We start from the raw sequence: 14,673 nt of genomic DNA, 5'->3' as shown, positions 1-14,673 counted from the left end.
GCCTCAAGGGATCCACCCGTCTTGGCCTCCTAAAGTGCTGGGATTACAGGTGTGAGCCACCATGCCCAGCCAAGTGGCTTTTTCTTAGAAATAAGTAAAATAAATAGAATGACTAAGTGCCTTACAATTGACGATTTACATTCAATAAAAGACAGTAATAGTGAACTTGAATTGAGAGTTTTTGTGATGTGTTTGTGTTGTGGTCACCCATTACCTCAATATAGAAAATAAAATCATTGCCAAATGTTAGTGTTAATGAGACCAATATTAAAGAATTCACAATATAATTAGGAAATGAAACCTAATGTCTAGAAATTAATAAATAGTTAAATAAAACAACACCAATGATATAGGCATTACTACAACTCTACTTGCCAAGTCATTTTTTTTCCACATTATTGCTCCTTAAAAATGTGAAAACAACATACAACTAATAAATGACTACTTAAAATACTACAAAATGACTTTAATGCAAAGAAAAAGGGTGTTTTGAACAGGGAATGTATAATCTCTATATTTCAGAGGCTGATTTTGTGTGTCCATTTTGAGTTCTCCACATTACTGAAGATTCAAACTGAAACAGCACCAAGGGTATTACATCCATGCTAGGCAGAATACATGAGCTAGCCATACATCTATTATGACTTTACACGGCTTTTACCATGCATGCTTTATGTTGTGGGAGATAAGGGAAGAGTAATTTATATTTAATGTTGTTAATCAAACATATATTTAGCTAGATTTGTTTTGCTGCTTTTTGCCAATTTGCAAAAACAAGAAAAAATTGTTTCTATCTAAATGCAACTAAGTATATTGTAAGCCCCTTCATTCACTAGATGAGCTTACAGTTTGCTCGATGCTCTAGGAGCTTATGTTTTTAGCTTAATCATTGATTTTTTTCCTTAATATATCATGGATAGCAAATTGATCTTTATTAACCTATATATGATAAAGGTTGTAGACAAAGCCAATACCTACATAACATTAATACCAATCAGGTTAAGAGATATGATCAGTTTAGTAGAGAATCACCAAAACTGGCAGTTGTCAAATAGAGTCTCTCATTAGTAGACTGTTTAAAATACATAAATTAGTGACAAACAGTAAAAAACAAATAATGTCACAAGTATCAAGAATGAAAGACTATGTATTATATAAGTGAACTAAATATCATTTAGTGCATTTTCCTTTGATATTCAACATAATCATACAACACAAAGAAGTGCTAATTCCTAAACCTCAGTTTAGTGTCTATTGAAGCACAACTACATACCTTCAAATTTGAGACTTTTGCTTTGCAAAGAGTACAATTAAGCTGTCGCTCACATTCTAAACCTATTTTAAACGTGGGAAGGTAGAGGGGAGTTGGTTATATCTCCAAAATGAATTGTCTAGAAGTTTTCTGTGATCAGAAATTATAAAAATTTTCTTTCACTGCAACTGTAATCATTCAAATATGTAACAGAAGTAATTTCCGATTATTAAGGAAATATCTTTTTTACTATGCCCCTTGGCTGTAAGAGGACAGATAAATGATAGATATGCAGACCTTACCACAAGGAGAATTTCTGCTATTTCTATAAACTAGTAACTCTTAGTTCACAAAACAAGTTTATTTAAAAAAACATGCAACTGTTAATGTCAGCTGGCATTTCTCAAAGTAGGCCAGAGTAGAAGAGAGATTACTTAAAAGTGAAACAAATTAAATTTTAAGAAGCTGAATATATTCATTCTCACTTTCATTATATTGCCCACCGTCATGGTGATTATAATATGCATACTGCTTCTTAAAAACTCAAAGTACTTAAAGGCAACTTTTTTCAACTTGTATATTCATAATATCAATAAAAATTATTCAGATATTAAAATTTAATGCTATTTTTAATGTATTTTATAAATAATGTACCTTTAATTATGGNGCTAACTTAATTGGCCCTGATTACCCAAAAGCAATTTCTTTAAAAAGCAACAAGTGTGGTTATTTTTAATCCCATAAGATTCCATCATTAAAATATATTTTAATATGAACATAATTATCCATACGCAATATGTCAAGCTACTTAAATCAAGTAGTTAAAAGGGGTTCTTACTGCAAAATCTTCCCTCCACTGGTGAGCTGCTTGAACTTTCTCCGCTTCCAATGCCAGGCGCTGAAAAACAAACAATAAATCTTAGAATTCAAATGACCATATAATATGGAATTGTTATATAAAATGCTTGGGCTTTCTAATCAATTATGAGGACATAAAAAGCAGAAGATGATCATTATTTATGATTCATAAATTCTAAATCATTTAGTAATCTAATCTACTAAAGTTAATGTACGTATATTTACTCTTTAGCAATATAAATAATATACTATTCTTGAATACCATTGAGTTTGTTACCTCTGCCATCACAGCTATAGTGTCCTCTATGAGTGCTTTCTTTCAATGACTAATACTTCAGTTTTTAGGAGAAAAACTTGAGTATATTAATTTTCATCTTATTTTAGTAAATACCTTTAGAGCATACATTTCTCTAAAAGAGACATTGAGAGATTAATATGCACTAATATACTAGGCACCTTCTTAATTGCATATTGCGTTTTTGCCAAAAGCCACAAAAGCTGAAATAACTTCCCCTTTGCTGAAGCACATCTTTAGTAGTTCTTTCAGCGATAATCTTTGATAGAGGATTGGTGCATCCGAAAATTGCTTGATTTCACCTTCAATTGTGTATGCTAAGGTAGTTAAGAATTATAAGCCAATTTATTTTCCCATAGCACTTTCGAAATCCTATTCCATTAAGTTCAGTGGGAGATGACAGTACTAGTGTCAGCCTGATAATTACTTTTTATAAACATTTTCCCCCTACTCCAGTAGCTTTTAGACTTTCTCTTCGTATTTTTCAACTTCACTATGATGCCCTCCATGTGATAGGCTTTCATAAGACAGTGACGTTTAATGGTTAGCAACACAGAGTTGGGGACCTGACTGTCTGGATTTGAATATCAGCCCTTGCAAACTACTAGCTGTGCAACCTTGGGAAAAGTTAAGACTCTTCTCCCATTATCTCATGTGAATAATGTAAAAGCCTGCCTCATGGCTTATTGGAAGAACTAAATGAGTTATAAGGTGTTTAGAACAGTGCTTGGCACAGTAAACAATATATATATGTCAGCTATCAACTTCAAAGAGTAATGGTTCTATTTTCTCCCTGGATCCCCTTGAGAAAATAGTGCAGTGTTGAGTTTATTTGTGGTTTGCCTTATGCAGCTAGAAGATAGTGATAAAACTGAGCAAACAGAAAAGTAAATAAACATACTAAACTCACTTATTAAGGTATAGAAATTATCAGGTTAGGTTTAAAAAATTACAAATCTCAGAGTCATTTATTGATTCATGCTGTTTGTGATCTACGAACTATTCCTCAGTATAAGTTCTTCCTGTGGAGGTCCAGTCCACACTGGATAAACATCTTTTAGATCAGTTTTTAATGTTAATGTATTGGCTTCTATCCCTGTGATTTGTTATAATCTATTCATTTTTCTAAGCTGTTACATAGGTTTTATCAGTGACTCTGTAATATTGCCTAGCGGGAGATCTCAATTTAACAGTTCCAAAGCTAAATTTAAGTGAAAATCTACCATAGTGTGCTAAAAGGACAAGGATTTTGGTTTTCACTACTAGGCAGAAATGGAATATATAAGGAGCTAGGAAGTGTTAGAAACTGTACCACGTAGAGTAACCAAAAGGCGGCTCCCTCTCCCTACAAAAACAAAAACTAAACAGCAAAGCCAACAGACAAGCATGTACATTTCAGAAACACTGCATCATAATACTTTTGGAAACTCAACTTCAAATGAAAAATGAAGCAAAAAATGAATAAAACAGCAAACAGAATGGAAATGGAAGCAACTCTTTTATAGAAACACTTTCAGTATGGGAGATAAAGAGAAGACAGAATGAGAAATAGCATGAAGGCTTTTTCTTTATTTCTTTGTTTTGATACAGGGTCTCACTCTGTCTCCCAGGGGGCCTGGAATACAGTGGTATGATCATAGCTCACTGCAGGCCTGCAGCCGTTGACCTCCTGGGCTCAAGTGATCTTCCCACTTCGGGCCTCCTAAGTCGCTGGGGACTAGGGTGTGCATCAAGAAGTCCGCTCCCCTCCCTCCCCTTCCCTCTCCTCCCCTCCCCTCCTCCCTTTTCCCCCTTCCTCCATTCCCCTCCTCCCTCCTTCTCTCTCTCTCTCTCTCTCTCTCTCTCGCTTTCTTTCTTTTTCTTTCTTTCTTTCTTTCTTTCATAAAGTCGGGTCTCAAACTCCTGGCCTCAAATTACCTCCTATCTCAGCCTCGCAAAGTGCTGATATTGCAGGCATGAGCCCTCCTGCCCGGCCAAAGACATGCTCTTGACAAAATTCACAACATAAATCTTCCCCATTTTAAAAAGCAGTATAATAATAATAACTAAACTTTTATATGTATGGGCAAAAAAAAAAAAAAAGATTTCTAGAACTTAAACAAAATACTGCATAAAATATTAAACTTTTTTAGATTAAGAAATATTACAACTCTAAAATGTCTTTGGGTCTTAGAGAAGAATATTAAGATTTTTCTTCAGAATACACAGGAGGATGCTGTTTCAGCAAACAAAACACACTAGTGAGCATTCACCCACAGGGCTATGCAGTTTCCAAGGCACCAGCTGTAACTCTACCAGATCTTTCCTCCTTGGGAGTGCATGAGAAAGTGTAATTTAACTGATCTCATCCAGAATCACGTGGCTTATGACTTGAACATAATCCACGTTTAGTAAGTTACAGTGACAGTAATCATCACAGTTAACTATTTCCAGAGAAACAGAATAACAATGGCAATAAACTCTAACACAATTTCCTAGGAGGAAGAGAGTCCAAATCAGCTTTATTTATATGTATTCTGAACATTAATTTTACAAAGTAAATGTCCTGTATTGCAAGACTCTGAAAAGTTTTAGAAAATAAAGAAAGACATGAAGTTATGTATACCAAAGAAGTTATGCACTTTAAAAGGCTGGTCGACAAAGCTTGAAAGTTGTTAAATTTCATATCCCCAGGTTGGAATTTTAGAAATATAAAATCATGAAAACTCTACTCTTGTTAATTTCTTTGTTCACGAAGAAATTAATAAATATTTTTACCTAGCAAATTTCATGAGAAAGCATGTAATACTAAACTTTAGATACTTAGTCTATCTTGGGACTAGAGTCAATAGTCACGGTGGTACTATTTCTCGCAGCAAAAAACCAGCTGGTCATTACTTATAGAAAACTGACATGTCTTCTAGACATGTTAAGTCTTTAATTCATTTCTGTTTTGGTCAAGTGACATTTTATTTTTAAAGCTAATGAGCTACCATTAAATGCCACCGGTGAATTGTGTTAAGGCTGTCAAAGGCCAGGCGCATGGCTCATGCCCGTACTCCCAACACTTTGGGAAGGTGAGTTGGGAAAATCTCTTGAGGCCAGGAGTTCAAGACCAGCCTGGGCAGCATAGTGAGATCCTGTCTCTAAAAAAAAAAAAAACCCAGTTAGCCTGGCATGGTGGCACATGCCTATCATCCCAGCTACTCAGGGGGCCGAGGCAGGAGGGTCACTTGGATCCAGGAGTTCAAAGTTACAGTGATCTATGATGGTACCACTGCACTGCAGCTGAGCTACAGTGCAAGATCCTGTCTCAAAAAAAAAAAAAAAAAATTAAAAAGAGACATAAAATATCCAATAAAATGTGAGTATCTGCTCAATAGAACATCCCTGTTTCCACATCTGGCTATATAAGTATATCCTGTAACAGTAACTTACTTCAGAAAAAAAAAAAAAAAAAACACTTTTCTGATTTATGGCACAGTATAATACAGTATCAGACCTTAAAACCAGACTGAGCACCACACAGAAATAAAAAAACCTGGATTACAATGAATACCTATGAGAAAAATTTGAAGCTTAATTCTGCTAATATTAAGATATTCAGCAAGGTTTATTAAATGGCTTTATTGTAAATGAGATACCACATGTATATATGAAAATCCTTTGGATATCAAATAAGTATTTATACAAAGTAATAGATGTGTTAAGAATGTATGCATCCCTACCTACCTATTGGTTTGAACACTTAAAACAGACAATCACTGTAAAGGCTTTAAGGACTTACAACTATAACAAAAATATACTTGACCCCAGACTTTCTGACTCCAAAGCTTATGCTCCTTCCACAAGACCCTTCTTTAGATTCCCATAAAACCCATCACAGTATATATGAAGACAGAGCAATATCAAAACCAAAACACTAGTAGAATTCTATTTTAGGTTAATAAAAAATCCTCAGCAAAGTTTTAGAAATTACTAAAAAATGAAAAACAAAGCCAGCAGCAACAACGAAAACCATATTTTAGTTGGGAACCATCTTTACAGGTCTTATCCTCAAATCCTGAGAGATTATTGCTCATCAGTAAAAACGCTTTTGCTATGTAATGGTCTGCAGGGGGAAAGATAGAGAATGGAAGAGGTTTTATCAGATCAGAGAAAGATCAGCTCCCTTGAAGGTCTATTCATTCTCAACCTTTACTGTTTGTCATATCTTCATCTTTTCCATTAGCATTGAATTCTGTCAGATGATATGAACTTCTATAAAAGCAGTATTATACAGTATATAGATATAATTCTACTGTCCTAATCAATATCCACATATATTTTTCCAAAAAATAGACTGTCTTCCAAACATGTAACTTGTTTCCTAGATTGCAAATTTATTGCAAGTTAAAGATAAAATTTGCTTTCTGAAATTATGAGAAATTTTCTTTTGATAGCTTTAAAAGAAACCATCAAGGATCATATAACAGTTCAGTTAGAGTCCCATAATGTTGGTACTCTTGTTTATATACAAATATTTGACTTACAGACACCATTTAAACAAATATCACTAAATTTCAAAACAATTTCTTCAGCTAATGTAAGTCAAGATTTTCCTTTTTAATAAAAGGTAATAGAGATCTACAACAGCAAATCCAAATAAAATATGCATGTGGTATGTGATTAATCTTCAAACAGTTGATACCCATTACAGATTAGCAAATTGTATTATACCTATGTTGACAATTCAATTATCACTCTAGGAGTTTCACCTACTATCTTCATCAAAAGGTTCTTAGCATATCAAAAGGATCAGGATAATCATTTGAATTTTCTACAAATACCTACTGAAAATAGCAGACTTAGGTGAACAAACAGACTTCAATGTCCGAAAGAAAAGCCTACAGGTACAATCAATTACTTTGGAGCTATGGTATAATGAACATGCACCTGTAAAATCAGACAGATCTGGTTTACAATTCTGGTGCTGCTTTTCACTAACAATACAATTTTAGGTGATAAAGTTAACAATTTTGCATCGAGGATTTTTTTAACCTTACATTTTCTACTTGGCATTCTATATATCCAGCATAATACAAACTCAGTAAAGTTTTGCTTCCATCTGAAGCTGACAAACATGAACCCACAGAGTAGGCTATGTCAGAACTATAATCACCAATGACCTCTTCAACACGTAAATATGAGTGAAATAAATGAAAAAAATCTTACTGGTCCTTAAGTTTTCACTGTATTTTACCCTGCAGAAAAGCTCTGATCTGTAAAACCGTAGGGTAACCAAAAGCATATGCAATTCAGGGAATACAACAGTTCAGCTCTGTAAAATAAGTTCAATTTTATTTTATTTTTACCACAAGTGGAATAAGAAAGCAGAGAATGTCATTGTGTTCTCCCTGTGACACCTTATTTTTTCTGAAGGGCGGGGAAGGGTATAGGCAAAGTGTGACATTTCTTTAGCATTTCTTATGCTCACAGGCAGTCTTGAAGGCCTCAACAGACATAACAACATAATACTTCCAGGAATAGTTAGTATAATATTCCATCTCAAAGGTAAAATGTTCTTTTTCCAATAACCTTAACCAGATAATGGGAAACAATGCAGTTTAAATTCATATAAACATGTATGGTCAGCAGAATTCTACCAAAGGCTTCTAACAATTTGTTATATCCCAGTGAACAAGGATTTTACTATGAAAATCTTAATGTGCAGAGAAATTGCTCTGTATGTTTAAGTCACATGTGCTGCACTTACAGATTGCTAAAAATGTTTCTATAAAGAAACATTATTAGTACTTTGAAATGGTTCTGTTAGCTAAAGAAGCCAGGCTGGAAACTGGGATTTGAGGATTAAAAGTTATAAAATGTAAACAGACTAACCAGGATGAGTTAACTTTGGCATATTTCAACATTTGATAATTGTAGCAACTAGATAAACACCCTGACTAGGGGGAAAAGTTATTTCTAGGACAAGAAGCCTAGTGTGTTTGCTTCTATTCAACGAACATTTACTGAGGCTTGTTATATGCACGTTTACAGAATAAAAAAAATAAGACATAGTTTCACTAACTATGCTTCTAAAGTGACCTTATATTCATATACCGTACACATCATATACACTCACACATAGTATCATGTGGTCAGTGTTTAACAGGTGCTTTCTCAATAGTTAAACTATACACGCTTTATTCGTTTTACTTCATTTCAGTGAGTTCTGCCACATGGAGAATACATTTTTAAAGTACTGCTTCTATCATGATGCGAATATCTCAAAGAACAGGCAGGATTCTAAAAATAGTGTCATTAGCCAATTACAAGATTTAGCTACAGGTCTCTTGTTTTTTTTTTTTTTTTGGTCTGGGGTGGAGGGTACTGGGGAGGCTAAAAATACTGAAAAGCACAGAAACAAGCAGTCTTGAGCCTAACACCCCAGAATTCACTTTGATCTTTATATTCGTTTTATAACTGTTTATGTAAGAAAAAAAAATACAAATCACCTTGAAGTTCACCTTATTCACCTCTTCTGACCAATTTCCCTACACAAAGCAATCACTATAATAATCTGACCTATAACCTTAGGCATTGGCTGGAAGTGCATTTTTAAAAATATGTAAATATCATCTGATCGATATTGTTGATTCTTCTTGCTAACAGGCTACATGCAAAGAGAAATTCCACAAGTTTCATGAGGAATGATTTATCTAAGAACAAACCTATCATCCTTTCAAGGTTTGGACTGAACAAACAAATTACAGTCAATGGTGTATGAGAAATTATTTGCTGAAGGTTTTGGAAAGTTAAGATAATATCTGGTGGAGGACAAAACCCCTCAGGGAAACTAAGCTAGAGCCATTTCTAAGATTTTTTTCAGAATCAAAATTTTATATATCAATTGCATATTTACTAACAGAATATAGAATAGGTCTTATTTCTTAATACAAACCTACCTATTCCTTCACTCCATCAAGAGACCCTCTTTCTTCACAGGCATTCATGATGCAATTTGAACGATTCTAAGTCATCACTTAAGCAAGGCAACTTAACCAAAGACATGTTGATCTCCTCTCACTACTGTGCTATAGGTTAGCAAGCCCACCCTTATAAAGATGACTAAATGCTGTTTTTACGTTTTACTTATGCTTGCCTAAAACATTCTTGCAGCCACATTACAGATAAATCTTATAAAGTACAAGGTATATTGTAAGGATACAGATTAACTCTTTTTGATAGCTATCGTTTTCTTACAATTGATTTCATGCCAGATTATGGGAAATAAAAATCTCATAATACAAACACAATTTCTCTTTACAGCCTAAGCTTTAACGGAGTGTAATACATGCAAAACATATAAATAAAACTTCCTGAAATCAAGCCAGTCATCATTTATTTTTCTATCTGTGGCCACGTGAAAAATAAAACTTTCGCCTCATAACTTCTGGAATGTGTTGTATAGATTTCAACCTGATCTGCCATATTCATGAAATACTTTAAAATTAACCACAAAGCTTCAAGTCTTATCTTCAGAGATATAATTAGTTCCGAATGAATTGGCAGACTCTTGAAATACAGAAGGCAGGGTAAGGGAGATAAAATCTGGTGAGAACAACAAAACTCCTTTTAGCAGTATGAAAATAAATAATACACAACTGATTATTATCATACCTTCTTTGGGATCTACGGCGCAAAATAAAATAAAAAGTTGTCCAAGTGAATATAATTTGCAGCTCTACTCTACATTTTGCCACCTGCAAAGAATTACGTGTTGAACTTGTTCAACAAATCTGGAGCTGATGAAAACCCCTCCAACCCCACCATCATCCAAATATTCTGATTCTATAGCTGGTGTTATTCCTGAAAATCTACATGTTTACTATGTTACACCTTTTCCGTAGATTAACCTTGAAAACACTCTTCTAGAGGGTAATATTTTAGAGCTATTAGACATACAGATTGAGTTACTTTTTAAGAAGCACCGTTCTAAATAGCAATATAATTATCCTAAGACAACAAAATAGCCCATGCCCTTCACTAGTTCCATAACCTTATACTATCATGGCCCATCACGCTATACTCAATTCGCTCTCCCTCTAAATCAGTAAATGTGTAAATTCAGTGCAGGAAGCAGTTCTTTCACATCTGTGCACCTCCAGTATGTTATACAATGTGCAGCAGCATGTAGGCACTCAGTGTGTACGGAATTGTGGAAACAATCATTTCCAAGCATTTTGAAGGTTGTATCAACATTTATAACCAGGTTCACCAAGTCATCCTCATTCAGTATTATAACACTTAGACATTTTGTGACTTTCTGGCCACAAAAGCTGTCCTCCTACATGACAAGCATACATCAACACCTAATTCTTAAAAATTGCTAGATTAACTCAACACTACCTGTATCTTATAAAGTAGTAGAATATGGCCAGGCAAGTGGCAGGGATACATACTAATCCATGTAATTCCACTCTGGGGTCTTAGAATTTTAGCTACTGTCAGTTCTACCTTATTCTCTGCATGTTGACTACTGCAGATTCAAAAACCCAGGAAGGAATCAGTGTGGAGAAGGGAGAGAAAATGGATTGTGGAGAGGAAACAAACAAAAAAAAAGAGGACCATTTCTATACTATAGTCCTGCTGATAATCTAGCCTAAAATCCCACAAAATTAAGTAACAACATCAAACTATTTACATTAGGAGATCATCCACTCAGAGAATGCAAATATCTCTTCAGCTTGAGAACTCCATTCTGGTATGTCACACTAATTCCAAAGGCCTTCAATCACTTTGCATACCAACCAAATTGCCTACAAATAAACACCAACCTAAGCTGCCCTAAACTGGTTTAATGTCCCATGTGACCACTCCTTCACATATCTAGCAATTATTTTTTACTACTATGAATAACTAAGGAAGCATAATATAGTAAAAACAGCTCTGCCACTTATGACCAGTAACATATTAAATTAATAACTTTTACCACAATTTCTCAACTGTAAAATGAGAATTTTAGTAGTGCATATATCATTTTGTATTATAAGGGGTAAATATGATATGTGCTTAGTATTCAATAAATACAAGCTATTTTATATTAAAAACTAAGGTAGAGACGTTAAGAGACTCGTCATAAAGTCAATAAACTGAATTCTTAAAATTATTATCCCACCAAAAAATATTACATACACCTGAGAGAAAAAAAGCCATCTTAAATTCTTTCCATAATAAAGTTATTGGAAAGGGCATACCTTCACTGAGATTACAAACTTCAGAATTCTTTTGATTATATTAGTCCTCTGAATTAGTCCCAATTTCAATCACCACACTGAGAGAAATTTCTCCTTGGGTCCCTCATGTTTCTGCATGTCACAGGAACAGAGGCAAAAAGATTAGTTTTTCAAGAATGCATAGCAAACTGCCTTGGAATATAGAGATAGTGTCTCCCTCCAGAGCGAGGGCAGATTTGTTTGTTGCCCAGAAAAATAAAAGTGATCCTCTGGGGCAAGTGCAGTGTCCTGGCAGACCCCTTCAAATGACTGGGGTTTCCCAAGCTCAGAGTTCATCCCATTACATACACCACAGGCCCTTGGGCCACTGAGCAGCATCCTCGCTGGGTTTGAGAGTCCAGAGATACCAATGCGAACATAAAGCTGGTGCTGCCTACTGTGCCGTGAGGCATAAGGTCCACTGTGACTCAGAGAGTTTCCTGCATCTATGAAATTGTGGTCGGCTAGCTTGTTAGCTTGCAATTAGGGCAAAATCTCAGACCCTTTACATTTCTTGATACCCATGTTGTGATTTTTGTTGTTACAGTTTCTTTCTAGTTTGATCTTGAGATCTTTCTTGAGAGTGGCCTGAAAGCAAGAAAGCCACTCTCTGGGAGAGCCCTGATAAGGGGGTGGGTTGTGAGGAGGAATTAGGCCTATGGGACGGGTAAGACACAATGCGAGGTGAAACTAAAATGCATAAAACAGAAGAAATGCATTACTCACAGATCCCAGAGAGGTTGGGGGTGTCCAAAAGAGGCCAACGGGAAGTCTAGAGGTGACAGGGAGCTCAACCAGCAGGTAGCAGGCGGGTGGAAGAGAAATAGAGACAGAGACAGGCAGAGACAGTGAGGAAGATCTCTGGGACTTTGCCTTTCTTAAGGTTCTCAGGCTTTCTCGCAGGAGTTGCGGATTGGCTAGTTTGCAGAAAACATGCCAGAAGGGGGAACTTATTTATGTAACTCTGGTGTTGACCATTAGGTTTATCATGGTCAGCAGCTGTGGGGCACGTCGGATTTTTTTTTTTTTTTTTTTTGCATCAGTGAAACGAGAAACAAGAGGGTCGTATCAAAACTACGAGGGGAGGGGAAGTTTTAACCAGGCCGAAAGTGATGGGGTGTTACTGGGTTTGAAACAACTTATGTCAGGCCTAGAAACTGACGCCAAGGCAGTAACTATATTAAACAAATTTATGACATACCATGTCTGGCTGAGTCAGCTTGTCAAAATGTTCACTGATCCAACTCTCTGGCTTCAGACTCTCACTATGATTTAACTGGTGTCATCTTTATTTTGTCTTCAGCAGTTCTTTAGTGACTCTGCATTCTGGACCTTAAGAGTCACTATGTCTTTAGAACAGTACTTCTCAAAGTGTGCCCAGACCCGCTGGGGCAGCATCACCTGCAACTTGTTAGACATGCAAATGATCAAATCTCTCCCTAGATCTACTGAATGAGAAACTTCTGGAGTGGGCCCTGTGAATCCATGGTTTCACAAACATCCAGGTTATTCTAATGTGCACTGAAGTTTAAGAAGCACTGCTTTAAAAGAAAACTTCACAGCACCGTTCAAGGATAAGTTTTAGGTTACCTTAAAAAAGCAAGCTCTCATATCTGAGGGAAATAAAACAATTACAACTTACGTGTTCTAAAGCTCTTTTGAAAAAATAAACCTTGTAAATGAAACAGAAGTCACTGGAATGACACCAATTCAGAAATTTAATCGTAACTTATTCTGACTTTTAGTGATTATTGTAATTTGATGGACTTTGTCTCTGAGCTAATCAACTTTAATGTGAAAACAGTAAAATAAAAGGAAAATGATATTTGCTTTTAGACAAAATATGTAAAGTGGTAGCATAATATATTAATATTACAATCAAATATATATTGGAAATGTTATTAAATCCTCAATAAAGTGTCCTAAAATTTATTAATTTGCATTAACAAAATTTCATTTTTTAATTGTCTAAAATTATCTTTTCTAATTTTTTTTCTTTGAAATGTACTGTTGTAACACACTGCTTCATATGTATAGTCTTTATAATTATCCTCTCCCTTCCTTCTTTCCTTTCTTTCTTGGATGTAGGATGCTCAAACTTGCTTGTCCTTGTGAGCCCGCTACTCATAATTTGCAGGAATTTGTGTAGGCTTCAGGATTTCATTTTGTTTTAGTATTCTGGTTGCCAAATGCATTAAAGTTTATAAAAGGTAGAAGGAAGAAAATTGCTATACTCATAAGAAAATGATCAAATATCTGTAGGAATTAGGTAAAAGAATTAAACTACACAACCACTTTAAAAAGGAAAAAGATATGGAAAGGCCCCCTCTCCCTATCAGATTTTTGCATATAAGGTTCTGTCTTTACAAAACTCTAGAACTGTATCAAAGTTCATGTGGGTCTCATTATTCTACCAAAATAACATAAACACAATGTAACTGGACATGATCTAAATTGACATAATGAACCAAAGAATTGTAAAATGTATACAATAGGGTAAGAAGTACCTTTGAAACTTATTTTTGGTACTTTTTTCTGCGTTTAATTTTAAGAAGGAATACAAAGTAAATCTAAAAAACTCAACTCTGTTCAAAGAACTTAGTGGGAGGTAAGAATACAAAAATTTAGTATACATCTGACAAAAGAACATACTTTAATTACAAATCTTTTCATTCACATATACATGCATAAGCTTGCATATGCATATATGAAATGAGATGAATAAAAATTGACTGCCCAGGCACGGTGGGTCCTGCCTGTAATCCCAGCACTTTGGGAGGCCGAGGAGGGTGGATCACGAGGTCAGGAGTTCGAGACCCGTCTGGCCAACATAGTGAAACCCCCGTCTCTACTAAAAACACAAAAAATTAGCCAGTTGTGGTGGTGTGCTGCTGTAATCCCAGCTACTCAGAAGGCTGAGGCAGGAGAATCACGTGAACCTGGGAGGAGGAGGATGCAGTGAGCCGAGACTGCACCATTGCACTCCATCCCGGGCGACAGTGTCAGACTTCATCTTAAAAAAAAAAAAAAAA

General features: G+C 35.2%; 1 protein-coding gene across 6 annotated transcripts in view; it reads right to left on the bottom strand.

Annotated features, from left to right (window-relative positions):
- The window catches only part of CACNA2D1 (calcium voltage-gated channel auxiliary subunit alpha2delta 1), a 524,117-nt gene that overhangs the window by 229,947 nt on the left and 279,497 nt on the right, over nucleotides 1-14,673 (bottom strand). For all 6 annotated transcript variants that reach the window (XM_017883995.1, XM_017884005.1, XM_017884019.1 and 3 more), the window contains exon 4: nucleotides 2,091-2,150. In XM_017883995.1, the coding sequence (XP_017739484.1) occupies nucleotides 2,091-2,150 (60 nt within the window). The remainder of the gene's footprint in view (nucleotides 1-2,090; nucleotides 2,151-14,673) is intronic.

The sequence above is a fragment of the Rhinopithecus bieti genome, unplaced genomic scaffold, assembly GCF_001698545.2.
Source record: "Rhinopithecus bieti isolate Rb0 unplaced genomic scaffold, ASM169854v2 scaffold_1101, whole genome shotgun sequence".
Classification (NCBI taxonomy): Eukaryota; Metazoa; Chordata; class Mammalia; order Primates; family Cercopithecidae; genus Rhinopithecus; species Rhinopithecus bieti.
Note: the sequence above shows the minus strand (reverse complement) of the source record. Positions and strands in the feature narration are given on the sequence as shown.